Source organism: Bos grunniens, chromosome 1, assembly GCF_055505025.1.
Source record: "Bos grunniens cultivar Pamir isolate PY7600 chromosome 1, Bosgru_T2T1.0, whole genome shotgun sequence".
Classification (NCBI taxonomy): domain Eukaryota; kingdom Metazoa; phylum Chordata; class Mammalia; order Artiodactyla; family Bovidae; genus Bos; species Bos grunniens.
Genome location: NC_141165.1, coordinates 73,470,904 through 73,498,557, shown reverse-complemented (window position 1 = coordinate 73,498,557; position 27,654 = coordinate 73,470,904). Strand labels below are relative to the sequence as shown.

The 27,654-nt window shown below is 42.0% G+C and overlaps 2 protein-coding genes across 15 annotated transcripts in view; one reads left to right on the top strand and one right to left on the bottom strand.

The window, feature by feature from the left end:
• The window catches only part of MCF2L2 (MCF.2 cell line derived transforming sequence-like 2), a 259,999-nt gene that overhangs the window by 156,442 nt on the left and 75,903 nt on the right, over positions 1-27,654 (top strand). The gene's annotated exons all lie outside the window — the stretch shown is intronic.
• Positions 20-17,670, bottom strand: B3GNT5 (UDP-GlcNAc:betaGal beta-1,3-N-acetylglucosaminyltransferase 5). Of its 6 annotated transcripts, XR_015162313.1 has the most exons (3): positions 16,228-16,918; positions 15,949-16,024; positions 4,043-4,181 (listed from the first exon to the last, which is right to left on the bottom strand). XR_015162313.1 is itself a non-coding variant. In XM_086396052.1 (2 exons), the coding sequence occupies exon 2, from the start codon at positions 3,879-3,881 to the stop codon at positions 2,736-2,738; it is 1,146 nt and encodes a 381-aa protein (XP_086252178.1). In that variant the 5' UTR covers positions 3,882-4,181; positions 17,313-17,670; the 3' UTR covers positions 20-2,735. The 6 variants fall into 6 exon arrangements, 5 of the variants coding, with proteins under 5 accessions (XP_086252178.1, XP_086252188.1, XP_086252156.1 ...); XM_086396052.1 differs by lacking the exons at positions 15,949-16,024; positions 16,228-16,918 and adding an exon at positions 17,313-17,670 and having other exon boundaries at positions 20-4,181; XM_086396062.1 differs by lacking the exon at positions 15,949-16,024 and having other exon boundaries at positions 20-4,181; positions 16,228-16,914.

Here is a 27,654-nt window from a genome sequence, read left to right as displayed (position 1 = left end):
TTGTGAAAATACACATCTGTTGACAATCTTCAAGTTGTTTATTGGAAATCACAGATTTATTTTTAAAAACCCTCTAATTATTTTGCCATATAAGAGGAAAATTCAAATAATATAAATAACATTTTGGTATAAAATTAATAATATGGAAAATAGATGTAAGCCAACCAAGAGGTAAAAAGTTTTTAGCAATAATACTGTATATAACCATCAATTGACCATCCAGGCTGAAAGTTTATTTTCCCTTTATTGATGACTTTTAAAAGATAGCCTTGCACTGAAGCACCAAAAAGTTTTTTTCCTTCCTTTTTAAAAGGTTGGAATCCTTTATTTACAATTATTCTTCTCAGTACTTTAAGTCTGATGAAGGAAGTATCTAGCAATTTCCTTATTAAAAAAAGGAAGTGCCTTCATATTTCCTCTAAATTTAATGTTTCATTCTGTGTTAAGGAAAAATAAAAGATGAACACAATTGAAGGGAGCTCTTTCACAAATAAATAACTGTTTCACAAAAGTATTGATGTAAACAAGATCATTTTGATGGGCAGAGACAAGGATGTTCTCAACCAAAAGCAAATTTAAACAGTTACAAGTATAGATACACAGGGCATATATATGACCAAAGGACAAATGGTATTAAAGGATCAACTAATAAAAATTAATTACAAACCTGCTTTGTCAAAATGCACTTTTGTTCTCTACAGTTTTTAAAATTGGTCAGAAATTTTAAATTGTAATGATCTAAAAACCCTGAACCTACTCTGAAAGTAACTACAAACTAGAATGTTTGACACCGTAGTTTTGACATGAGTTAAAAATGCTAAATTATCTCAACAATCAATGTAAACAAGCTTTGATTTTCAAAATAGAAAAAATTAACAAAAAGTTTCTGTAAACAATGAAAAGCTACCTGCAACAAATTATATATACATATATATGTGTGTGTGTGTGTGTGTGTGTATATATTTATATATCATCATCATCCAGTTATGTATATTGAGAATTCTTTTTTAGTTTTTTTGTGTGTTTCAGACATCATTTCAAGTGATACATCTTAGTTTTCCCTAACACACACCTTTGCAGACAAAGTGTTTATAATCAGTTTAACTGCTTTTGCTGAAGTCATTAGTTTGCCTTTCATATAATCCCCCTAACAACAGACCTCACCTAGTTCTTTCTGTAGTGAGGGGAGGTTGTTTGTATCATAGCCACATTGTCATCCTGCCATGTAAAATAAATCTAACTTCCGCTATTGGATCTCAGCCACATCTCTTTTATTACAAGGAACATACAGCTTTACAAATGTTTTAAACTTCATTCAGGTGACTTTTCTATCACTTTCATTCTGAAATATTTAGAAGCTGAATATCACCTCTGATAAGTCATTTTCCTGAAAGAATACATTTTTTTAGCTACTACAGTTTTGACGTTTAAAACTCTCAGTTTTAAAAGCTAAACTCAAAACCAACTGGTTTATGAGACCCTGTTGGAGAAGGGTGGGCTGATTTTAGTAATTAATACAATTTAGACATTAAAACATTTATTTTATAAATTATGGAGAAAAGAATCTCATAATGTTCTATCTTTCATTTTGAATTCTTCTCCATTATTATATTCCTTTATGTAAACTACATTCAAATAGCTGCCTTAAAAACAGACCGATACTGAATATTTTAAAACCAGTTGAAATTTCATTAAATTATTGATAAAATCAACCTATTTGAATTAGCAATGATTTATCTCTAGCAAAGGACCCTCTGAGTAAGACACTGTCCATGTTTTGTGTCATTGTCTAATAATAATAATAATAAAACATAATAAAGTACTAGTTAGGATAGAGCTAATGACTTCTCAAATTTCACATTAAACTTTGAAAAAATATATAAATATATTTAAAATGACTCCAATACTGTCCAGGTAAAATAGCTACATGAATGTGACAGTAAATGATTTGGCGGTTTATAAAGAAATTGTGTATCTTCTCCTAAGTCTCCCCTGAAGAACAGGAAACTTTCTTTGACCAGGTTCATGTACTTTCATCCATGCCAGTCCTCCCTTGCCCCCACCAACTCCCTCAAGTGCTCTTTAATAAGTACCTGGTCCAACAACATATCCATTTCTTTGAAATGTTGTGCTATACATTTACTTGGTATTTTCCAAAAGCAGTTTTCCTAACACCTAGGCACCTTAATAACTTTTCTACTCCTCCAATATACACATGGTACTGAGAACTTAAAATTCCCTTTAGTTTTGTTTTCATATGCTGCTGCTGCTGCTGCTGCTGCTGCTAAGTCGAGTCAGTCGTGTCTGACTCTGTGCGACCGCATAGACGGCAGCCCACCAGGCTCCTCTGTCCCTGGGATTCTCCAGGCAAGAATACTGGAGTGGGTTGCCATTTCCTTCTCCAATGCATGAAAGTGAAAAGTGAAAGTGAAGTTGCTCAGTCATGTCAGACTCTTAGCAACCCCATGGACTGCAGCCTACCAGGCTCCTCCATCCATGGGGTTTTCATATGAACCTTGTCTAAATCTAAATTCCTTGAAATGAATTTAGGCAATGAAGTAGGTAAGTTATATTGAAGGGCTTCTAGAATCAAAGAAACATTCTGATAGACTAGGCTTTCAAAATATTCCTTTGTTCTTCATATTCATTTCTCTTATGGTATAGACAAACATTTAAAAGTTTCTTTATCCAGGTTTGGCTCAGTGACAGTGATAAAATACAACATTCAAGTACTATTAGGCAAAGGCAGCCCTACAGGGATATGTATCCACATAGGTCAGTTTGCAAAGGAGGACTATCTTAATTATTCTGCAGTACATCTGACCAAAGAAACCTTTTGAAATTGTTTTTACTTTTGGGTCTGTGGCATCCATCCAGAGGTCCTGAAGGTCTTCTACATGCCCATGAGATGTCATCATTTTTTCATAGATGCAAGGATGGTAAGGGGTTTTACCTTCCCCGGAAAAAAACACATGGTATTGTGGTACTATCCCTATTTTATTGGCACAGAGGCCCATGAACACATCATCTATGTAAAGGCTAGAGTTAAGTGTCTGTGATGCCTCATAGACTTTGGCAGCCACATCACCAGAGATCACGTAGGCGGCTCCAGCAGTATAGTCAGGGTAAGCTGGCCACTGGTACATTTCATAAGAAACATAGTATTTGCTGCGTTTGTCTCTAACGGGAGGGGCACCACGGTGAACACGACCAACCCAAAAGTCTTGAACACCAATTTGTTCTAAACTTTGAAGGTATTCAATAAGATTTGGCATGTGAATAAATATGTCGTCATCAGCAGTCATGAGGAATTTGGCATGTGGACAAAAGCGATTTGCCCAACTGAACTGGAGAAGAAATTTAAGAGTAAGATTATAGAAAGAATCAGCAAAGTCTTGCTGAATTATATCATTGTACATTTTATCTTCCCAAACCAGCCTTTTCTGAAGTCTTTCTCTTATCAGTGGGTCAGAAGGTGTTCCTAAGACAAACAGAGTTTTGATGTTGGCGTTAAGTTGAGAGCAAACATACTTCTCGTTGCCCCACGTTTTCCTAATGGCAGAACGGCGATTGTAATTTTCAGGCGCAGTCTTTACAAACAGTAAGAGCAGGACATCTTGCATTTGACACTTATCCTCATGGTTAATCAAGTACTGGTAACGAGGAACCCCCTCCTCGCTGCGCTTAAGAGACAGGCTGTCATTCACAAAATTGTAGCTATTTATGAGGTATCTGTAAGAGTAGGACTTCATATGGCTCACGATGTGATTATCGATCGGTATCCAGAAGAACATCAGGCTTAGTACAAAACAAGTGGCAAATAACTGAATAAACTGCCATTTTTTTACTCTCCTGCCACTAACAAACATTCTGACGTCCATCCAGTTCTGTTTTTATTTAGGGTCAGTTTTAAATGAGTGCTTGCTTCTTCAAAACCATAGGACTGTGTATTCTGTAGAACAGATGTCCATGTTGGTCATTAAAAATGTAAAAGGAGCTCCTTATTTCATAAAATATTTTCTTTTAATACCATTTTTTTCGGAGACCACAAAAGAACGGAACACGCTGCAGAGTGACGCTGGCACATCAGAATGCTCCCACTCTGACATCCTTCATTAAGTTCAAGGATTGGCCTTACGCAGCTATTCTGTGTAGTCCTTTTTGTGAAAGTTAAGTGCAACCTATTAGAGTCAGGAAGAGAAAAAAATTACAAGTGAATGGATTACTGAGTTACCAGAAAGAAACATACTCTTAATTCCTTAAAAACAATATGTAACCTGACTGATCTGGATAAAATGTGATGGGGCAGCTGGTGTTGAGTAGACGCATACAGCTGTTTATTTTTTCAGGGGAATCCGAGGAAAGGGAAAGAACCACCCTCTACCTTTTTCTCATTCAGAATACAAAGACCCTTTTCTCTTCTCAAGCCTAGGAAGAAAACCTCCAAAATGTCTGTCATCTTACATACCTAAAGTTCAAGTTTCTTAAATGGGTATGTCCATGAATATATTGACTTGGAATACAGTCACAATGAAAGCAGCTATATAGTTCAAGGAACAATACTCAATGAAACGAAAGTTCATAATAGTAAAAATACATTAAAGCTTGCCCCAGACAAGGCAGAAATAGGAATAATATATATTTTTTCAAACCAAGATTCATAATCAAGAAGTTGAGATATGCTTCTCAAAAGCATAGTCCCAACTCTCTAACCAAAGTGGCTTTTCTGTACAGTCATCTTGTTTCTGTTTTCTTCCATTTGGAAACTCCATAGGCACCTTGAATTTAACATTTTCAAAACCAACTGCACACACTGAGAGCACCAGGCAGTACCGGCCTAACCTGGGTGGTGGGGCCTTTCACATCCAGCTGTATTTCCCGTTGCCCAAGGTAACTCCACACGAGGGTGATAACTGCACAAGCGAGGCATGCAAAAAGCCCAAGGAGGACAGGAGATCAGAACCAAGCCTTGGTGATAATTCAGAGATCAGCACAGGTAAACTTTTATCCCTAAGGGTATAGATTTTTAAATTGCTAGCACTTCACTTTCACTTTCCACTTTCATTGGAGAAGGAAATGGCAACCCACTCCAGTGTTCTTGCCTGGAGAATCCCATGGACGGAGAAACCTGGTAGGTTGCAGTCCATGGGGTAGCACAGAGTCGGGCACGACTGCAGCGACTTAGCAGCAGCAGCAGCACCACTTAGGAAGCCTCAAAAGCTTTAAAACAAAGAAAGAAAGAAAGAAAAAGGAAAAGCATAAAAGAGAATGGCAGAGTGCATTGAAAGTAGTTAGGTATCATTTTGTGAAATTTTAAGTTTTGTGTGTAAATACCTTCAGGGTTGTAAAGTAAAATGCATTTCTGTTGTAAAGTAAAATGCAAAAAAGTGAGGAATACTGCTGTAAGGGCTAGATCAATATTGGTAATTTGCCCCTTGGTTTGGGTGGTCATGGCAGACTGAATGAATACTCTAGGGTAGGATGAAAGAAGACTCTTGAGCGTCCCTTGGACTGAAAGGAGATCAAAACAGTCAATCCTAAAGGAAATCAACCCTGAATATTCATTGGAAGGACTGATGCTGAAGCTGAAGCTCCAATACCGATACTGAAGGACTGAAGCTGAAACTCCAAAAATCCCCCTGATGTGAAAAGCCGACTCATTGGAAAAGATTGATGCTAGGAAAGATTGAAGGTAGGAGCAGAAGGGGATGACAGAGGACAAGATGGTTGAATGGCATCACCAATTCAATGGACATGAGTTTGAGCAAACTCTGGGAGATAGTGAAGGAAAAGGGAAGCCTAGCGGGCTGCAGTCCATGGGGTTGCAAAGTCAGACAAGATTGAGTGACTGAACAATAACAAGGGTGAGAGACAGCAAGAAACATCCGTTTCTGATGGTGGCATCTGCTTACACTTTGCAAAACTGCTTTCATTGGGGAGGTGGAGTGGGGGAGGGGCACTTCCTCTCAGTCTTAACTGTGCTCACTTAGGTAAGGCCCAGCTCTGAAGGCCCAGCCTTCTGCCTCTTCCACAATACACAAAGAAGGAACTGGAAGCTTCATGCAAAGTAACAGAGAATCTCTAACGGCAGATTTTAAGACAGCTTAAGTGTTTAAGAATTCTAAGAAAAATCTCAATTGAAACTAATTTGCTGTTTCTATTCCAAGAGATCCCGGGAAGGAAACAAAAAGAAGAGTAACCTTTGGAACCACAGGCAAAACTAGCTTCCCATTTCTGAGCAGCTGCACTCACTATGTTCCAAGGGCAGCTTTGCTTTGCACCTATTCATGGTTGTCTACAAGACGGAGCTTCTTGCTAGACAATCAGCCCACCTGCCCAACTCTGCCAGCACCCACTTGCACCCTGGACTCATAGAGGCCCTACTCTCTCTCCCATGAATGTGTGCTAATCTGGATGAGCAACAACTATAGCAGCAACACTCTATCACTATCTGTCACCAAACAGCCAGCCCATAACACTTGTTTTGTCCCCTTCCACCCTACCACGTGTATATTTCCTTCATTTTCCTATACTCCTTCAACTGTTCCCAATTGGCCTCTAAGAGTCACAACTGCTTTCTGAAAAATTACAAAGAACTAGTCATGAAGCCAACAACCCACACTACTTCTTTAGGCTCAGAACAGTGTGTGAAGTTCTAAGACACAGTTTCTCCACCCACAGCTGCTTGAACTGTTGGAGCCACTGTTTACATCAGTCACAACCAAATCTCCCTGATGTGATGATGTGAGTGTTGATGTGATGAGGGGAAGATCTGGGAATTCATAGAACCCGGCTTCTCTAATAACAAAAGAACACCCCCACTCCTCCAAAGTGAACTTAGTTATTAGGATGGCTTTTTCCAACCAAAAGCAAAAGTACCTCCATGATCTAAATTCATCTGTTAAAACTAAACAACATTGTCCCAACCCTGGTGTTGCTGATGGAGACCATTCATAGGCAATCAAGGCTCACCCTTCTGGTTCACACTGTCATAAAGCTTCTCTAAGGCACATCTTCTAGCTTCTGTATTCACAGTGCTAGGCTGGGGGCTACAGTGAAGCCCACAGGCCTGCCTGACCTAGAGAAAGAAAACGCTGGACCTAACAGGAAACAAAGCGATCCCAATACTGAATGTGAGCTCAGCAACCATCTACAACAGAATGCTGTGGGTGCAGCTTCCTTTGTGCCCACAGTGCAGCTGGGTGACCAATCAACTGTCGAAACCAGGGCTGCCCGGTTTGGGGCCAGGTTTATTGTATAACCTTAGGCACCCCTCACTGCACTCTGCTGCAGTGACTCAATCTGTAAACTGGGGGCAAAGATCAAAGTATTGTTACTGAGCGAATACAAAAATTACAGATGACTTCAGAGCCTGCTGAAAATAGGAAACAGGGAAGGCTCTACGAGAGAACAGGACAAAGAGCTCCTTAGGGGAAAATATGCAAATATCTGGAATATAACTTGGGTTTGCTTCTGTCTGGATTGAGAGGAAGGTATAGATATCCTCAGTTTTCTCTTTCCTAAAGAAGTAGTCAGAAGAATAAGAAGTTTGAGTGGATAAGAAGTTGAGTAGGAATATCAAAAGAATGTGGCAGACCTCACCCCAAATACTTTTCAGTCTGGGAGCTGTGCCCCTCAACCACTCAAGAATATTTCTTCACAAGAGAGCTCTTCAAACTTCTCTGATTAAAAACAGAAAACAAAACAATTAATGCATCTAGAGGCTACAGGTTTCCCAAAATGAACCCTGACTTTTCTCTGCTTCATTCCTGCTGTCAACTCATTTCTTTGTTGAGTTTACTTTTGTAATCCTAAAGTATTATGCAGAACCTGCTACAAATTTTGAAGTTTTAGTTAAGATGATGAGGTTGGCATTTTAATTTCAAGTTAAACAACCCCAATGTTGTTTCAGTTAATTTCAGTGTCCAATGTTTCAGTTAATCCTACAAGTGTGTGTGTGTGTTTGCTATAGAAATACACCGGGCATGGCGGCAGTCATGAGGTAGTATTTTCTGGTCTCTGCTCTGAAAGCACCAACAATCTAGTTGAGACAAGACTCACAGCATGCATGTGGAAACACAGTTCCCCTGGACAACAACAGGCATGTCACAGTAAGGTTCACTCTGTATGTCAGCACCAATCTGGGTCATACCTGCTCTAGGCACAATAGGAGTGTCCCTGGGAGGAGAAATCAGTGACAGCTAGATCACAAGGGCCTAGGATGATCAGGATTTAGGTGGTTGCAGAAGGACAAGGAAGCAGTTTCAGGCAACAAAGGAAAGAAATACAATATGGCAAATATTTGAGAAACAGGCCTGTATTAATATTTGAAAGCAGGGAGGCTGGGGTGTACTTATGGAGAACCTTGAAAATAAGGCAGAGAAGACAGTGAGTGCCCAGGGCAGCAAGTCCTTTTTGTTTTTAGTGATAACTCCCTTGTCAATATTTATTAAGCTTTATGCAGAAATCTGGCAGTGGTACGAAGGATGCAGGATTCCTAGAGATCAGACTCTGGGTAATATCAGGACCTTGTACTGAAGCAGGCAGGCTTCTCTGGTGGCTCAGCCTGTAAAGAATCCACCTGAAAAGCAGGAGACTGGGGTTTGGTCCCTGGGTTGGGAAGATCCCCTGGAGAAGAGAATGGCTACCCAGTCCAGTATTCTTGCCTGGAGAATCCCACGGACAGAGGAGCCTGGTGGGCTACAGTCCACGGGGTCAGAGAGAGTCAGACATGACTGAGAAGCAGAGCACACACATACTAAAGCAAGATGAGGTAAAAGGGGTCTAGTCCAAGATGGTGGAGGTAGGGAGGGAAGGAAGGGATAAAGATGACCTTCTTGACTCTGTGGGAGAAGAAGAGAGTGGGATGATCTGAGAGAATAGCACTGAAACATGTATATTATCATATGTGAAACAGATTACCAGTCCAGGTTCGATGTATGAGACAGGGTGCTCAGGGCTGGTGCACTGGGATGATCCAGAGGGATGGGATGGGGAGGGAGGTGCGAGGGGGGTTCAGGATGGGGAACACATGTACACCCATGGCTGATTCATGTCAATGTATGGCAAAACCCACTACAATATGGTAAAGTAATTAGCCTCCAATTAAAATAAATAATTTTTTCTAAAAAAGCCTCAGTGGCATGTGATGAGTGACCTGGGACAGGGAGTAAAGGAGAGGAGAAAAATCTAGGTTCAAGCATTACTGACAAAGGAGGGAAAACTGGTTTCCTGAGTCAGGAATGAGGTGGCAACACATTTGCTTTTAAGCTGTGTTGATGGAGATGTTAAGAGAGACAGCAAGTAGGTAAGCCCAGCAGGTAATCTGAGCCTGGAAGCAGACAGCACTGAAATCCAGCGGGCGCCCTGAATTATAAAGACAATGGCGGCCATGAACATGGGTGAACTCTCAAGGAAGAAGAGCTGAGCAAAGGCCCAGAGGAATAGTCAACTCAGGGGAAGGAGACAATGGAGGAGTCAAAGAAAAGAGAAACTATTTTAAAGGGCTGGTTCATCAGAAAGTTTAGATGGGGTAATAAAGGTCAAGGGAAACAGTCAGAAGGCAGGGCAGACAAGGCCTGTCATGGAGCTCAAGTGGGAAGACAGACCTGGAGCAAACAGTGAGCGCTGTGCTGGGAGCCCGGGGGCTCTCAAGGCTGGGCGTAGGTGGGGCTGGGGAAGGCATCTTCCGGGAAAAGCAGCAGCACTAAATTCAGACCAGAGTAATGGTAACTAGAGAAAGCCAGTGGGTTTGAATTAAAAAACATCTATTTGTTTTTTGTTTCTAATTAAGAAACACCTATTTGTTTCTTAACCACTATTTTAGACCACCATTGTAATGCATTAACAACATCCAATCTTAGAGAAACCATATTTCTACATCTTACCTAGAGGACATGTGACACTCAGAAGTCCAAGGAGCCCTTGTTTTATGGTGTAGATGTTTGTTCACACTCGCTTCCCACACACTGAAGACAACTTACCAGCAGGAAAGTTGTGTGGCTTACCAGCAGTCATTTATGTGGCTTTACTTAGAACTGCATTATTCTGAAATTTCAAAGTCCAGTCTACTCCCTCTTCAGCCACAACCTCTAAGCATTCATCTGGAATCCTCTGCCCACCCGCTTCCTGCCCCCTAACACCCCTGGTCCATCCAGCTATCTCCTAACTTTTCTTCTACCCACTTCCCTGTCTCAGATGCAGGGTCACCTGGCACCTTTGCCCTCTTATCCCTGGTTCCTGTCCTTCCACCCCAGCAACCCCAGACCTTGGGTCATTCCCATATTCCCTATAATACCTGCCAGGCTCCTGGAGAAACATAACACAGCAGGCAGATAGCACCACCACACAGGGCGATATCCAGCTGTGGGCAGAGTGCTCAGTGCTGTCTGACTGTCCTCCATTTGTTACGGAGCTTCTCCCTCTCCCAGGCTCTTCACCAGCCATGTTGAATCTTCCCCTCTCTTCCTAGGACGATAGGAAGTGTCATGCTCACTCTTAGCTGACAACTTCCTCTCCTACTTCATAGAGAAAGTAAAAGATGTCACACACTTGTCACCATCTCATCCCATGTGTGCTTCCTCTTCAGGAATTCCCCGGGCTGGGCAGCACGCTCCGTTCCCTCTATAAAGCACACTGACCACTGTCAGGGGCCAGGCTAGGGAGAGGCAAGGGAAGCACTCATTTGGGGCACAAAGTTTAAAAGTGATAAAAATATGACTATAAACTAATGTTGCTCCTCCAGCAAGTCTCAGGTTTTTTTTTTTTTTTAAGCCTCACTACTTGATACTTTTAAGCTTAAGTTTTCATGACTTAAAGTCCCATGTGAGACACAACTTTTGGTTCCTTTCCAGACATAACTCAAAGAAAAGAAAGATAACATTTTCTTTCTCATCTTTATGTTACATTTTGTTTTACATTCCAAGTATTTTTTTTTTCCTGGCTTGCTCTGATCATTTATTCCCTATTAAACATAGGTAGGATAAATCCTCAGGAACCAAACTGTCATGTTAAAGAAATCAGGTATAAAAAGCCCTGAATTTACCAGAAAGGCCATGATTTGATCTTCATAGATTTTTTTCTTAGTAAAATAGTATTTGGTCCTAAGAAACACAACTGGTTACTGTTTAGCACTAATTCTCTTTCTTTTTGCTCAATAAGGTGGCAACCTGAAATGTGAATGTACAACTCACATTTTAAGTGGGAAAAATGAGATATTCTCTCAATTATATTTTATTCTTTAATAAAATTTAAGTGTATTCAATATAAAGCTATAAAAAAAGGACACATTCCATGCAACAGCTATCTTTAAGTGTTTATGTGACTGTGACTAGCTATGAAACTTAAGCTCAAGCTCTGGGCAAAGATTAAAAGTCATGTGGAATTGTTATTCCTCCACAAAGAATACACTTTAGAATTAATTCTTGATCCACTGTTAGTCCGAAGGCTTTAAATTCCAGCTCTGCAAGCATGGATCTGAGACAATGGGAAAAGTTGGTTATGAAATGTATAGTGTGAATCTAGTAAATTGCTCTCCACTTACATAAACTATGCTATATATTTCTTTATAAGCTAAACATGGTTGTCGATTTCTGTTTGCTGGTTGTGGGAATACTAAACACAGGAAAATACAAAATGAACAAACAAGTAAAGACAGGCTCCAAGTAAAGATAAGCACTAAGGAAACTGACAGAGAGATTGTAGAGTATTATCATATTTCAGAGGAATTATATTAAAGGTTGCTAACATTTCCCAGTAACCAGTTTGATTATACAGAATTTGACACAAACAAAAGAGCTGAAATATAAAGAGAGTCTTGGAGAGGTCACGCACTTGCTTTTCTAAGCCTGGCCTTCTGTGTTCATTCTTGAGGCATATTTGTTGGGTTGACAGGGTTGCCAGTTCTTATAAATATGATTTTTGTCAGTTTTGTTCTTGCCTACTTAAGGAACAAACTTCTCCTTATGCCTAGTGTAGCAACAGTTGCTAACATGGTATGTTTAGTGCGCACCAGGATCTGTTCAGAAAGCTTTACATAGACAGTAACTCTCTCTCACAACAACCTATGAGGGAGAAGTTATCTCCCCTTTTTTCAGAAGAAGAAACGGAGGCACCAGAACATGGTGTTAACCCTGTAACCTCCATGAATTCCAGACCCTGTGGCAGCTCAAAAGCAGATGGTCCTTTACAGCCCTGTCCTGAATTCCTGACCTGCTCTTCCTAGTGTGATGGAAAGACAGAGAAGCTGGTGGGGCAGAACTAAGAGAACCAACCCTAGAAGGGAAAAGATTTGCTTCCCTGTCTGAAGTTTGGAGTCATTTATGTTTTGCTACCACCTGCATTTCACCAGAACTTGTTTTCATTTCCTTTGTAGCACACCCTATTCCCAACCTTCCATCCCGTTTCCCTCCTTCCTTTCCTTGATCCCAGTAGCACCAGACAATGGGCAAAAGTGACAGTTTGAGTCACTTTGGGTACAAAAAGTCTTTCTTGCACGTGGAAGATTGGAGTATTTAAGGGAGGAGATTCAAAGTGGTACATGTGTGCTAATAAGTCGCTTCAGTGCTGTCTGACTTTGTACGACCCTGTGGACCACAGCCTGCTAGGCTCCTCTGCCCATAGGATTCTCCAGGCAAGAATACTGGAGTGGGTTGCCGTGCCCTCTTCCAGGGGATCTTACCAACCCAGGGATCAAACCCACATCTCTTACATCTTCTGCATTGGCAGGTGGGTTCTTTACCACTAGGGCCACCTGGAAAGCCCTCAAAGTGGTAGAAGGAAGTAAAGAAAAAGTAAGTAGGGAAGGAGAAGAGAGTAAAATGTACTCAGAGAGGATGTTTTAAGCAAGTATTCAATGAATAAGTATTGGATGAGATGAAAGCAGAGGAGTCATACACAGCTGACGTTAAATTATAATATGAAAAATAGTGATTTCAAAATATGGTGACAATATAACCTGATATAAACCTGCTATATAAGCTATACACTTTGGCCTATTATCCAGTGGCAAAATGTGTCCTGTTCTGAATGCAATAACAAAAAAAATAATAATGGTGTAAAACCTAAGATACACACACACATATATATTACATTTCCATCTCAGTTGATCAACATTTATTATAATAAGTAAATTGCCATTTAAACACCTGCCCTGTCCTAGATAATATGCTGTACAGCCCTGAAAGTAGGTAATACCTACATTTAAGTCATTCAACAAGTATTAATTTATCACATACTCTGTGGTAGGCGACAGGCAGGATGCTGAGAGGGCTTCAGAGATGTTTCCAGTGTAGATCCACTAACAGAGTAAAAAATTGTTCCAGTGCAACCTGGAATCTGGCGGTGGGGGGCGGTTGGTGGGGGGGAGGGGCAGGCGGGCAAGAGAATAGGAAAATCAAGTGTGAAGGTGAACAAAAATAATTTATATCCTAGTGCTCCCATTTACTAGTCACATGAGCTTGACTTGTCTTTAAACCTTGTACCAACAGTGTTTTCTGAGGATCATTTTAGATATCTACTGACAAAATGTGGTCCAGATCAAGTGTTTGATATATGTTAATTTCCTTTCTCTAAAAATTGTTCATACATCTTTACCATGATGGTTTAGTTAATAGATGGCTGATATTCTTTAGGGGTTATTTTCCTTTCAAAGTGATGAGCTGTACTCTTAATATTCTTCTCAAAAACTTTTATTAGATATGAGTTTTTCAAAGTTCTGATCTGATTGCTAATGGCCATTAAGACACCTCAAACACTATTGTGACTGAAAACAAAGGTATCATTCCTAATTGAACATGGTCTTCCATTATCCTTGACAGGAAAGAACAATATGGTTCCCACAAGCACTTAAGAATACACTTCAAATACCACAGCCAAAAGATTGTAAGGTCGTGTAAAATATAGAGAAGGGAACCTGAGTCAACTTTTTAACTTACTTTTCTTAGACCACAATCAAAAAGTTGTTGAAGGAGTTGTAGAAAAGGAATAAGAGATAAAATATGAAATTTCAGGGAATTTTAAGCTGTGTAATAGTACCCTGAACTTAGAATTTAGGGAGCTTATTGCCTGCAGACTTAGAGGAACACTCCTTTCTGTTAAAAAAAAAAAAAACTGGCTTCTAGTGTTATAAGCTTCACTATGGAAGATAAATCTTAAAAATAAGTTACTGGTCAAAGCCAGTCTCTGAATTTCTAGCATTTAAATGTAAAGAAATCACTTGCTTTTTCAGAGTTTACATCTCACCTGATTGAGTTGCTTATCTTTAAATATGAATTCTTCTATCTCTTTTATATATGCAAACTGTAAAAAAAAATTCTAGATTTACACTGTTCGGGCTAAATCTTTGCTGGCAGAAATTCTATATCTAATGGCAGAGCTCTTATAATAATTTGCTGTTCCCCAATTTCTGGAACATAGATTCAATGTATATTTCTCTTCACAAGATTATTCAACAATGGAATAAAATAATGGCTATGGAAGTATTCCCCCCAAAAAGTATCAGATCAGATCAGATCAGTCGCTCAGTCCAGTTGGACTCTTTGCGACCCCATGAATGGCCCATAAAATGCAAAGCTAAAATGTATTCAGTTGAGTATATACAATGTTCCAAATATACAAGGATACATTTTGTTACTTTAAGAGAACATTTCCTTCTGACTTGCTCCTAGTTTCTTTTTACTGCATCCTATGTTCTGATATGTAGATTATAGTGCAATTGGTTCTCAGAAAGAACTCTACCCTAACAATTTGAAAGTCACTGAGAGCAATGATTCTAGCCAAAGTGACCCATTTAAAAGGATGACCCATTTCAAAACCCATGAGTTATTATTCAAGCTGTTCTATATTTTAGAATTAGAAAGTTATTTCCTTTTCTTACAGGCTGATTTGAATCAGTCTTTTATAAAAGGGAAATTCTATCTCTATTTTAATTAAATATATAAGTTGACATTTTCCCTTGCTAAAGCCTGCACTTTATTTTGAAAATTCTTCTCCACCTTCTGATGATTTGTGTTTGTGTATGTGTATGGTCATGCCTCCTAATCATCCCTCATTTCTCATTCCTCAGAAACAGCCTCTTTGAGCTGCAGCTTGAACTCTCCCTGTCATAACACTCATTCCCATCTTCAGGTGTCACAGTGAGCCCCTGGCGACTGAGGTTAGTCAAACTGAGTCACCCTCATCCTCAAAGGGGCTCAGTAAACACTCATGGAGAGTCCCTGTGGGAGAGGAGATGGGAGAGAGAGAGAAAGCGGAAGAGGGGAGAATCATTTATGTATTTAATGGAAACATTTCAGATATTGAATTTATTGTTTTTAAAAGAAAAAGTTGACTCCCAAAAGCAGCCCCACCCCTGCGCAGTGACAAAATGTAAAATCTACTGTAAGTTTCTTATGAGAAAGTTAAAACCTCCTGTGCTTATAACCAGTCCCCCTTTCAGAAAGTTCAGGACAGGATCTTTTCAGCAGCACCACTTAATGCAACTACCTTCAATCTTCCTTTTCTGGGTCAGTTTCAGCTTCTCACATCCTTCTCCCTGCCCCCATAGGGACCAGGCAAAGTTTCCCAAAATAAAGGCACAGAGGAACAAATCCAGTTCTAATGTATGTGCTTTCATTAGAAAATTACCCTAAATTCGACCTCCAAGCCACCACCAGCCACCGAGTGGTACAACGTTGGTGTCCCTTTAACATGACCCATAACCTATGAAAATCGACCCTGGGAAAGAAAAATGTAGGGTGTGTAGTCAGAATCGGATGAAAAGTTCCTACGCTGGACCTACGTAAGGGGCATCTGAGTAAACAAATGACTCTGTCACTTCAGGAAGCAAAATAAAATTTGGCAAAGTCAAAGGAAAGCGTGGCCAGGACCTCCCCGCTTAGAAAGAGGTCTCGTTTCCCAGTTATCCCGCCTGCTACTTCCTTGTCTGTATTGCCCCAGCCAGTAACTCACCGAAAGCTTCCCCTGTCTGGCGGTTTCCCAACTTCTAACACGACGCAGGATCTCTATCCGAATTCACCCCTGCAGCCTAGGTGTGGGCGCAAGGTTGGGGGCCGCTCAGCCGGAAACCGAGGCCCGCAGGGCGCGGCGTTCCGCTCCCGGCTCCCGAGCTCCGGCCGGTTTCGGCATCGCGGCGCGGCGGCCGCCTAGTTGGAGCTCCTAGGAATGGGGACCGGCTCTGGGAAACTTCACCCTCCCCACCGCCCCGGGGCTCCGGGCCCCCCAGCCTACCTGCTGCATCTGGATGGAGGCTCGGCCCGGGGTCGCGGTCGCCAAACGCCCGCCCGCAGGCCCGAATGAACAAAGGCGCCCCGGGGAAGGAACGTGCCTCTTTCCCCGCCGCACTCTCGGGCGGCGGGCAGCCCCTGCACCGCTGCGGATAGGGCGGCCCCAGCTTCCCGACGCCCGGCCGCGCTCGCTCCGGACCAGGGCCGCGAGCCGGCGCCAAGCCCGGTGTCAGCTACAGCCTCGCCTCCCCGGCCCCAGAGCTCATTCCAACCTGAAGTCCTGGAGTCGCCGTGCGAGCGACTCTCCTCCCCTCTCGGCCCTGGCGATCTCGCCTGGTCCAGAGGAAGCAGAACAGACTCCTTTCCCGCAGCCCGGGAGCCGCTCCGGCTGGGAGGCGCGGCGAGGCGGCCGGGCCGGGCAGGGGCGGGGCGGAGGCCAGGCCGGCCAGGAGCCCTTGCTGCGGACCGAGGGAATCCGTCTCCCCTCACAAAGAACAAACCAGATGAGGAGTTGCGAATTATCCCCGCCGAGCGGGCTGGAACTTTCCCCATTTAGTGATCCGGAAGAGAAGCCTACATTTCCAACCTACAGGGGGCCTGGGCCCCAGTTAGGATGCGGTGGGATGCGGAGCAGTTTAAAAAGAGTACGATTGATCACACATATTAATTCCATATGAAACAACTGATCCTCCATATACTTTTCATTAGGAGGCAGAATTTGTTGGACAAGTGATCATTCGTTCAGAACACGCAACGGTTTACTCATCTACTGGAGATAAGTTTTGACTGATTGAGTTGCAGTTCTCTGAGCACCTTATTTTCCTTTTCAGAGCGAGAGTTCTAAGGGCAAGCTAGACTTTAAAAGATCTCTAGTCACACCACTTACCACACCCGCCTCCCCGCCCCCCGCCCGGAGCTTCAGGGAGCCTCAGTGACAAAAGAAGGAAACTCAATTTTACTGCATACAGTTTTTCGACAGCGGTTCGTTTCAGGAATGCAATGGGCCGGTGGGAGAGACTCACTCCGCCCCCCAATGAGTTTACTTTCAAGCCCAGCTTAATTTCAAAGAAAACTTAAAGCAAAACTCACCAGGACCAGTTCCTTAAACTCCCAAATCGCAGGTCGGCACTCCGCCGGCATGGGAACTAAAGTCATTGGTCTCCGGAACAAAACTTAACTCGTTTTAAATTTTAGGCAGGGGCTGGGGAGTTGGCTCTTGGCTGGGCTCGCTACCACAGCGGGAAGCGGGCTGGAGCCGGCTGAAAGCTGGGGGACCCAATCAGGGGCTCCCGGCGGAGGGCGGGGGCGCGGCCAGTGTGCAGCGTGCTGTGTTTCCTGCACTTCTTGGCGTCACTCCGAAGCCCAGCCTGGCCTGCCCGGTAGCCACCACCCCAGCGTGTAAGTGAGGGTGATGCGTCCCGCCTGTCTATTCCTGTCGGCGGAAGGCAGCTCCAGGAAGTGCTTCTCCACACCTCTTTAGTTAATTGAGATTATTTACTCAGATATCGGACTCGCCTGGTGGCTGATGGTAAAGCGTCTGCCTACAATGCGGGAGACCAGAGTTCAATCCCTGGGTTGGGAAGATCTCCTGGAGAAGGAAATGGCAACCCACTCCAGTATTCTTGCCTGGAAAATCCCATGGACGGAGGAAACTGTAGGCTACAGTCCATGGGGTCGCAGAGTCGGAAACGACTGAGCGACTTCACTACTCAGATCATCAACTATGAGCCAGGATCTGCTTTGAGGTGTTTTCCCCACTCAGAATACTTAATACACATAACAGACAAAATCAGAATATAAATTTCCACAGAAGGGAGGAAAGTATAAACAAATCGTTTTTTGGGGTTTGGTTTCTTATCCCCCAGATGTTGTTCTAGCATCCTCCTTATAGAACAAATATTGTCATTTAACAGTGGTGATATTTTGAACGACTTTGTAATTGTACAATATACATTTAAGAATATGACAGAAAAAAATTAACCCTTTTCTCCAGTAAAGTAAAAGCTTTGGATTTGTTATTGTAAAAGGAATGGCAGGTAATGACTTGAAAGCAGATTATGGAATCAATTTGAAACTGTAGACACAACATTGTACTTGTTATTTCTAGCTAGATTTTTAAAGAGGTTTTGTAATTGGTTTCTTTAGCTCCTTAGCATATGGAGCCATGCAATTATTTTCTTTTATATATTACCTATAGAGAGTGTGGCTTAGTATTGCTATTATCTACTCAGACCCAGTATTCCTATTATCTACTCATACCTCATTGCATGTTCTATCACTGACAGAAATATTTAGGTTTTTGACTTGTAAGGGAGTCACTGACAGTGACATAAATAAGCTAATTTATTGTTAGTACAGTGCAAATCACCCCCTTTTACCTATGCAAAACAAAATCCTAATGATAAACCCACAGATATTCCCCCTAGGTATCATCTGTATATGTCAGATTTATGTACAAATTTTCAGTTGCCATTATATGCCCATCAGATCATTTGGAACTAGGCCCACATAGGTGCAGGTATCACACATGTGTGTTCCACATGCTTGCACACATAGGACTGTGTCCTATACAAACTGACTGAAACATTGATAAATATATGTGAAAATTATGTATTCACATCGATCTATATGAAGATAGACAACCCAGACAGAGAGAGAAATGATTCACAAGTGAGTCAAGAGATTGGTGAAAGGATGTGGAGCTTCAGGTGAGAGGAGGGGAGAGGGTGTGGATAAGAGATGGGGATGAGCAAAGTGGTCCAGAATGCCTGCCAGCTGCCCACACATGCACAGGGAAGGCAGCTTTGTACATCTGGGAGGATTTCTTACAGCAAGCTGGTGCCCTGTCCCACCCCAGGAGGAGAAGAAGAGGATGATAGACTTCATGGTATAGAAAAAGTACTCTGTTTTATCCGGAGGGAGTGCATAAAATTTTTGAAATTAGTTGGAGATAAAATTAACTGATAGTAGCAAAGCCAACTTGACCATCACAAAGAATGAGGACAGTGTCACCTTGTCCTCGGTGTCCACAGTAGCTGCTTGTGAACCGAGTCAACTAAAATTAGATTTATAAATGACTTTTAATCTCACCATCAGGAATTTGCTTCACAAAGCACTAGAAAATTTAGGGAAGTGCTGGAAAAGAGAGACCTGTAGCATCAAGATGGTAAACTTGAAAGATGAGAGAAATTACAATTTGCATGTCAGATTTAGAAAGGAGAAGATAAGGCTAATAAAGAGCAGAAGGAGAAGAAAATGTAGGAGAGAGAACCAGAGAGTAAGGTATGTATTATTAGCTGTGGCGAAAGAAAACTGAAACGAGTACAAGAGAGATCCTGGGAGATAGTGGGAGCAAAAGAAACCCAAGAGAGAAGTGTTATTGAAATAAAGAAAGGAGAACTGATTGCTTAATGCCTAACACAGTTGAAGCATACCAACACAGTGCCAGGCTTGACTTGTTCCGTTGCCCTTTCTGTAGGGAGATTTTCTCACAGACCCTGTACAGGCACTGCCCCATGAATTTAGACATACCACAAGCTATGTGTTCTGAAGCCAGAAAGAGTTCATGCAAGGCTTGGGCTGCTAGAGAGGTGGGGGTGGAATCCTGACTTAGTTCCTGCTGGCTATGAGATCTGGGCAAGCGACCTAACTTCTCTGTGCCCCATGGTAATTCCTGCCTGGAAGGGTGCAGTGAGGACTGATCACAGAGCAGTAACATGCACGAAATGCTGAGCATGGCACCTCATGGCCTGGGTGGACAGGTTTCATTCTCATGTTCATTACGGGCTACAGAAAGCTCTTCTGGCTTGGTGAGCTGGTCTTCCTGCTCTATCTCATCAGCTTCATTGCCATAAAAAGACCTGCTATGTTTCACATCTCTAGAGATACATTTTCTGTTAATAGAGCATCAGCAGTTAATGCAACATCTCCTTCACTGCCTCCTCCTCCTTTGCTGCCTACCACCTCCTCCTACCCACACATATATCCTTCTGGGCATTCTTTTCTCACCATGTTTGCTCCTTGGTGATCTCATCCATTGCCTTTAATGCTTGATTTATATATCTAATCTAGAGTCTGAGCTCCAAACTGGAAAGTCTTCACTTAAGTGTGTCACATCAGTCTTAAGCTTAACAGGTCTAAAATGAGATATTCAAATACCTGTTTGTGAAATGATGAATGGATGGGTATTGGATGACCCCAAGAGCCAGAATCCTTCTCACCAGTGGACCCAACCCAGGGTGTTTGTTACATGTCAATAACAGTCAGTGGCATTTTATCACTGTATCAATATCTATGGATCTGTTTTCCCTACTCTTTGAATGACCTACACCTCTTAAAGGTGAAGATTACATCCTGCTCATCTCCAGTTCCCTTAAAAAACCCTTCTGCAATACATTGCAAAGAGTGAATATGTATTAACCACTGGTTGAATTCAATTTTTGCTGAATGCTGCCCACATTCATCAAAAGTTCAACCTTTTGGTCTAAGAAGCTTCATCCACAGAACAATGGCCCCAGTATACTTCGCCTTCCATGTCAACAAGGCCCAAATGCTGACACTGGAGGCACACTACCCCCTTTCCTACAGTTCTTGCTGTAGCTCTTGTGGTTTGGCACCATTCAACAGCCTGCCTCAGTTCTGGGATCTTGGCAGTTGTATGAAATCATACTAGGTACATCCAGAGCTGAAAGATGAAGGGAATTGACAGCACAAAGAGATACTCACCCACAGGCCATTCTAAGAACCCATTTTATGTTTTTCTCTTCTGCATGAGGGGGGGACCTCCTTAATATACCATCTCCTTCCACCAGTACATAAGGGCATCTTTCGTATGTGCATGCTTAGTTGCTCAGTCACATCTGACTCTTTGTGACCCTGTGGACCACAGCCTGCCAGGGTCCTCTGTCCATGGGATTTTTCTGGCAAGAATACCAGACTGAGTTGCCATTCCTCCTCCAGGGGATCTCCCCAACCCAGGGATCATCTCTCATACCCTAAAACCCTCAGCAGAGGTCCAACAGGGACAGGGACAGTCTTGGAGATGCAGGTCCTACTTGCTGTGACCCTCCTTGGTGCAGTAGCACTGTGCTACGGATTGAGTGGGCCTCACTTGGGGAAGGTAGTGGGGGCAAAGGATTGACATGTGGGAGTGAGGCTGGGACAGGTTTTCTTTCCATGTTGCAAAAGCTCAAACAGCACTTGTGACAATGACCTGGTACCAACTCCCTGCCAGTGATCCTCAGCATTTCTTCTCCCCTCTCCACCTAAAGATCAGACATTCACTTCACACTCCCAGAGCCATGCAGCATTCTATACAGATTCCAGGGGCTGCCTCTAACTCCATCTTTTTCTCTCCAAGCCAGGAGGGACACTTGATACTTGTGTAAGGACACTCTTGAATGCTACCTGATTAACACTTACATCTTAAAAGACAATTGGCACTAGCCTTCCCACAGTTATCTAAACTGAGGAAAAGCTATTTGGGTCCTGTGATGAGATGGTACAGAGGAAAAGAAGAAAATCACAGTCCATGGAGATGTTCAGAAAATAGGTATTGACTATGATATGGGGGCTGCGTACTTGACTCAGATGCAATCATTTGTGATAGAAATTTTGCACTTAAATTTGGTTGCACTAATATTTAAGGGACAACCAAAATATAATTCTCTATTGCCCTTTTCTTAATAGTTAATAATTATTAAGCTCTCATTGCCTGCTTTATGGAGCATACATGGTTCAAATCCTATTCAAATTAATTCTAAAATGCAGTTATAAGCTTGCTTCAGATTTGTATTGAGTATTATTTAAAATATAGATCATTAGTTAGGAATTTAAAATGGCTATAGAGAGATTTTTCTTATAACAGCACTTCTCAAAAGCCAGTTCTAAAGTTCTTGATAAATCATGTTCTCTGAAAAAAATATACCTTTCAAAATGGATTATGGGCTGAGCCACCCCTTTTTCTCTAACCTGCTTACCTGTGTCCTTATTGTGTGAGCCCTGTCCCTTATGGAGACATGCTGCCGAGTCCGAATATTGGGTACTATTTCAGTGGACTGACATTCGCCCTTGACACACCAGTCTTTAGTTCTAGAGCTAGACATCCTGGACACGACCTCTTTCTGGCAGCACCAAGCCAGTAGTTTGACCTCAGTCAAGTCACTTAATGCTCTGAGTCCCAATTTCCTCTTCTGTGAAATGATAATAACAGTTAATACCTGCTCCTGCTTACAGAATTTGTGTCTGCTCCTTAAATCTACCATTCATCCATTCAGTAAATACTTATTGAGAATTTGCCTACTTGTAAGGTATGGGGACAAGGGATGGATGATAGGATATCTGTCCTGGAGGAGCTTTTTGTCAGGTGTTGAATGCATCAAGGAAGATGATATGCATATTTTAAAAATATGCATATTTAAAAAATATGCATATTTAAAAAATAACTGTATGAGGTTAGCTATTATTTTTAAAATGGAAAATAAGGACTTCCCTGGTGGTCCAGTGGTTAAGAATCTGTCTACAATGCAGGGGACACAGGTTCAATCCCTGGTCTGGGAAGATCCCATGTGCTGTGGAGCAACTAAGCCTGTGCCACAACTAGAGAGTCAGTGCACCGCAAGAAAGATCCCACATGATGCAATGAAGGTCCTGTTGCATCTGGACCTGACACAGCCATGTAAATAAATGTTTAAAAAAAAAAAAAAAGGAAAATAATGAGTGTTGATGAGGATGTGGAGACATTGGAACCCTGGTGCCTTGCTGGTGGGAATGTAAAACACTACAGTATGGTGGTTCCTCAAATGTTAAAAATAGAATTTAGCAATTTTACTTCTGGGTGTATACCCAAAGGAAGTGAAATCAATGACTCAACGGAGATTCACAAACTAATGTTCACGTTACTCCCAATAGCCAAAAGGCAGAAACAACCCAAGTGGCCATCAACAAGCGAGTGGATAAGCGAAATACGGTCTATGCAAACAATAGAAGATGTAAAGCCTTCAACAGGAATGAAATCTGATACTGCTACATCATGAATGAACTTTGAAAACATTGTGTTAAGTGAAATAAGCCAGATAAAAAATAATAAATGGTGTATGGTTCCACTTACCTAGGCAAAATGATAGAAACAGAAAATGGAGTGTGGAATGGAGGTTGCCAGGGCCTGGGAGTAGGAGGGACGTTGTTAGTCTTTGATGGGGACAGAGTTTCAGTTTGGGTTGATGAAAAAGTTCTACTGGTTGTGCACAACATTGTGAATATATTTTAATTCCACTGAATCATACACTTAAAAATCATTTAAATGGCAAATTTCAGGACTTCCCTGGTGGTCCAGTGGTTAAGACTCCACACTTCCAATGCAGGGGGCTGTGGGTTCTATCCCTGGTTGGGAACTAGAATCCGACAGGCCATGTGGCATGGGCAAAAAATTAAAAAATTAATGGAAATTTTTATGTAATATATATTTTACTGCAATTCTTAAAAATGGGAGGAATTCCCTGGCAGTCCAATGGTTAGGACTCCATCCTTTCACTGCCAAGAACCCTGGTTCATTCCCTGGTTGGGGAACTAAGATCCCACAAGCCGTGTGATACAGCCAAAAAGAAAAACAATTATAATTCCCAAAATACTACACGAATACAGGATTGTTAACTTGAATTAGGATAAATGGGATTGTGTTTGTAATCAATCCCTCTTTCAAAAAGTACAGTATGCATGAAATTACTTTGTCATTATTTATTATGTGATATTGAAAAGTGAGCACCCATCCAGATAAACTTTAATAGTTATTTGTGCCCCATCCTGCTCTAAAAAGAATTTAAGGTAGTTTACCCTAAACACATCAGAGTAATAAGATCAAATCCAGCTAACATCAGACCAAATATAGAAACTGAGATATAAAACAGGAGAAGGAGCTGATGGCACATCAGTAACTGAGCAAGACTTTCAACTGATGGCACATTAGTAGCTGTTAGCCTTCCAGAAGGTAGAGAACTATTTATATTCATCAGACCTTTTATTAATGCTTAAAGAATCACTAATTTCAACATGGTCATCTTATGGATCCATAGTGTTTCATATTGTTACCATTTATAGTTCTGGGAATTTATTAAACAGTTATGGAACACCTAATCAAACAGAAGAAGGATGTGGAACTAAGAGCATGTTTTTGTACGTCTGAAGCCTCAGGACCTATTCTGTGCTGAACAAAACAGGCTCCTGACATTCCCTGCCCTGTTGGCCAACTCAGTCTCCTGCACCTTTCCCTGGGTCCCACCACCACCTGGCACAATGACCATCTCCTGCATTCGTGCTCCCCCTGCCTCCCACACTCCCCACCCAGACCCTGCCCCAGCAGCCTGGTTCTCACAGGACCCTGCATGTAGCCAGGACTCCTAGCCCCTACTCCTGTTTCCTCCTTCCTGGGTCACCCTCCTGTCTTGCTGCAAGTCCTCACTTCTTACCCAGAGGACAGTTCAGATCTCACCTCCAGGACCTCTCCAGCCCACGCCGATTCCTTCTCCTTGCCATCCTACTGTGCATGCAGTCACACATTAACTGAAAAGCTTATGACCTTTGCTTTTTTTCTTGTGAGAAATGAGAAGCAAGGTGTGATTAAACCAAAGATCATTTCATATATCTTATTCAAGATGATAAGATATACAAATTCAGGAAGTGGCATTGAAACATATTCATTACCATATAGAAAATTAGATAGCCAGTGACAATTTGCTGTATGACTCAGGGAGCTCAACTCTGTGCTCTGTGGCAACCTACATGGGTAGGATGGGCCGGAAGGTGGGAGGGTGGTTCAGGAAGTAGGGGACATATGTATACCTGTGGGCAATTTATGTTGATGTATGGCAGAAGCCAACACAACATTGTAAAACAATTATTCTCCAATTAAAAATAAATTTTTAGAAAAGATGATAAGATATTTAGCAAATGACCTATGAGAGCCAGTAGGGATACTCGAGCTGATCTAATCCATGAAGAAATGGAGACCCCAAGAAAGAAAATGGCTTGTTCAAAGCTACCCTGCATATTAGAAGCAGAGATAGACCTGGAAACCTATTTTTCTGAAACTCAGTATTGTTATATCATCATGCTAGTTTCATTTCAATTTGTGTTTTATTTCATAATCAGCAAACAGAATTTTAAATGCATCCCCAAACGTAGGTCAAGAGGGGCAACATAATGTGTTAGCAAAAACATTGACTTTGCCAAAGCCAAAGACATCGGGCAAGTCCATGCATGGCTCTGGGCCCTTCTTTTTCCACTTGTAAAATAAGGATTAACTGATGGCTTTTTTTGTTTTCTTTGACCATATTGCTCCTCATCCTGAATCTTGTTGTTGTTCAGTCACTCAGTTGTGTCTGACTCATTGCCACCCCATGGACTGCAGCTTGCCAGGCTTCCCTGTCCTTTACTATCTCCCAGAGTTTGCTCAAACTCATGTCCATTGAGTCAATGATGCCACCCAACCATCAACAATCTCATCTTCTGTCTCCCTCTTCTCCTCCTGTCTTCAATCTTTCGCAGCATCTGGATCATTCTGAATCTTTCGATCTGTATTTACCTTTTGAGCAAGCACCCTAAGAAAATTCTTTTCACATGAATGGAGAGTCTTGAAATCCTGGGAGGAACATTGACAGTTGTGGGCAATTGAAAGCTATTTTAAGGTTTTTAAGACAGAGAATGATGGCATAATGGACTTGGAGCTTTAGGAAGGGCATAAACTGGTGGTCTGTGTAATAGATTGATGGGAATGAGATCTCAGGGGCACAAGTGAGCTGCTAGGATTGTGCCAAAGTATTCAAGATAAGAAGACAGGGGAGTTTGCTCTGTATTGGAGGTACTGGAAATGGAGAATAAGTGGTAATTCCAAGAGGTATATTCAGAGATGAAAAGACAAGACTTGGTGACAGATTGAATGTAAGCAATAATGGCAGGGAAGAATTTGCAATAACAACTGTGTTTTCAGTTCAGTTCAATTCAGTCGTTCAGTCATGTCCGACTCTTTGCAACCCCATGAATTGCAGCACGCCAGGCCTCCCTGTCCATCACCAACCCCTGGAGTTCACACAAACTCATGTCCATCGAGATGGTGATGCCATCCAGCCATCTCATCCTCTGTTGTCCCCTTCTCCTCCTGCCCCCAATCCCTCCCAGCATCAGAGTCTTTTCCAGTGAGTCAACTCTTTGCAGGAGGTGGCCAAAGTATTGGAGTTTCAGCTTCAACATCAGTCCTTCCAAAGAACACCCAGAACTGATCTCCTTTAAAATGGACTGGTTGGATCTCCTTGCAGTCCAAGGGACTTTCAAGAGTCTTCTCCAACACCTCAGTTCAAAAGCATCAATTCTTTGGCGCTCAGCTTTCTTCACAGTCCAACTCTCACATCCATACATGACCACTGGAAAAACCATAGCCTTGACTAGATGGACCTTTGTTGGCAAAGTAATGTCTCTGCTTTTGAATATGCTATCTAGGTTGGTCATAACTTTCCTTCCAAGGAGTAAGTGTCTTCTAACTTCATGGCTGCAATCACCATCTGCAGTGATTTTGGAGCCCCAGAAAATAAAGTCTGACACTGTTTCCACTGTTTCCCCATCTATTTCCCATGAAGTGATGGGACTAGATGCCATGATCTTCGTTTTCTGAATGTTGAGCTTTAAGCCAACTTTTTCACTCTCCTCTTTCACTTTCATCAAGAGGCTTTTTAGTTCCTCTTCACTTTCTGCCATAAGGGTGGTGTCATCTGCATATCTGAGGTTATTGATATTTCTCCCGGCAATCTTGATTCCAGCTTGTGCTTCTTCCAGCCCAGCGTTTCTCATAATGTACTCTGCATATAAGTTAAATAAACAGGGTGATTTTTAGGAACCTTAGAATACGACTTTTCCACCAATATGCATAGGGCTTCCCAGGTGGTTCAGTTGTAAAGAGTCCACCTACCAATGTAGGAGACGCAAGAGATATGGGTTTGGTCTCTGGGTTGGGAAGATCCCTTGAAGGAGAAAATGGCAACCCACTCCAGTATTCTTGCCTAGAAAATTCTATGGACAGAGGAGCTTGATGGGCTACAGTCCATGGGGTCACAAAGAGTCAGACACGACTGAGTGATGGAGCATGTAAGTACCAATACGTATGCTATTTCTGTCTGATGAATTCTGCTTCAACCCGAGGTGTTGAGGTGTCTGTGAGGCATCCAGGTGAAGACATTTGGGCTTGAGCATGACCAAAGATTTGGCAGGAAGATAAAGATGTGGGAGAGTCAACAGCATGAGGGAAGAGGAGAGAAGGAAGTCTAGAAACTTGAGTTCAGATCTTGAGGGAGCAGCAATATTAGACATAAGGAGAAAGAGGAAACAAGAAAGGAATAGAGAAGAAACAGGCTGGTAAATGAAACATGAATAATAAAGAGAAACCAAA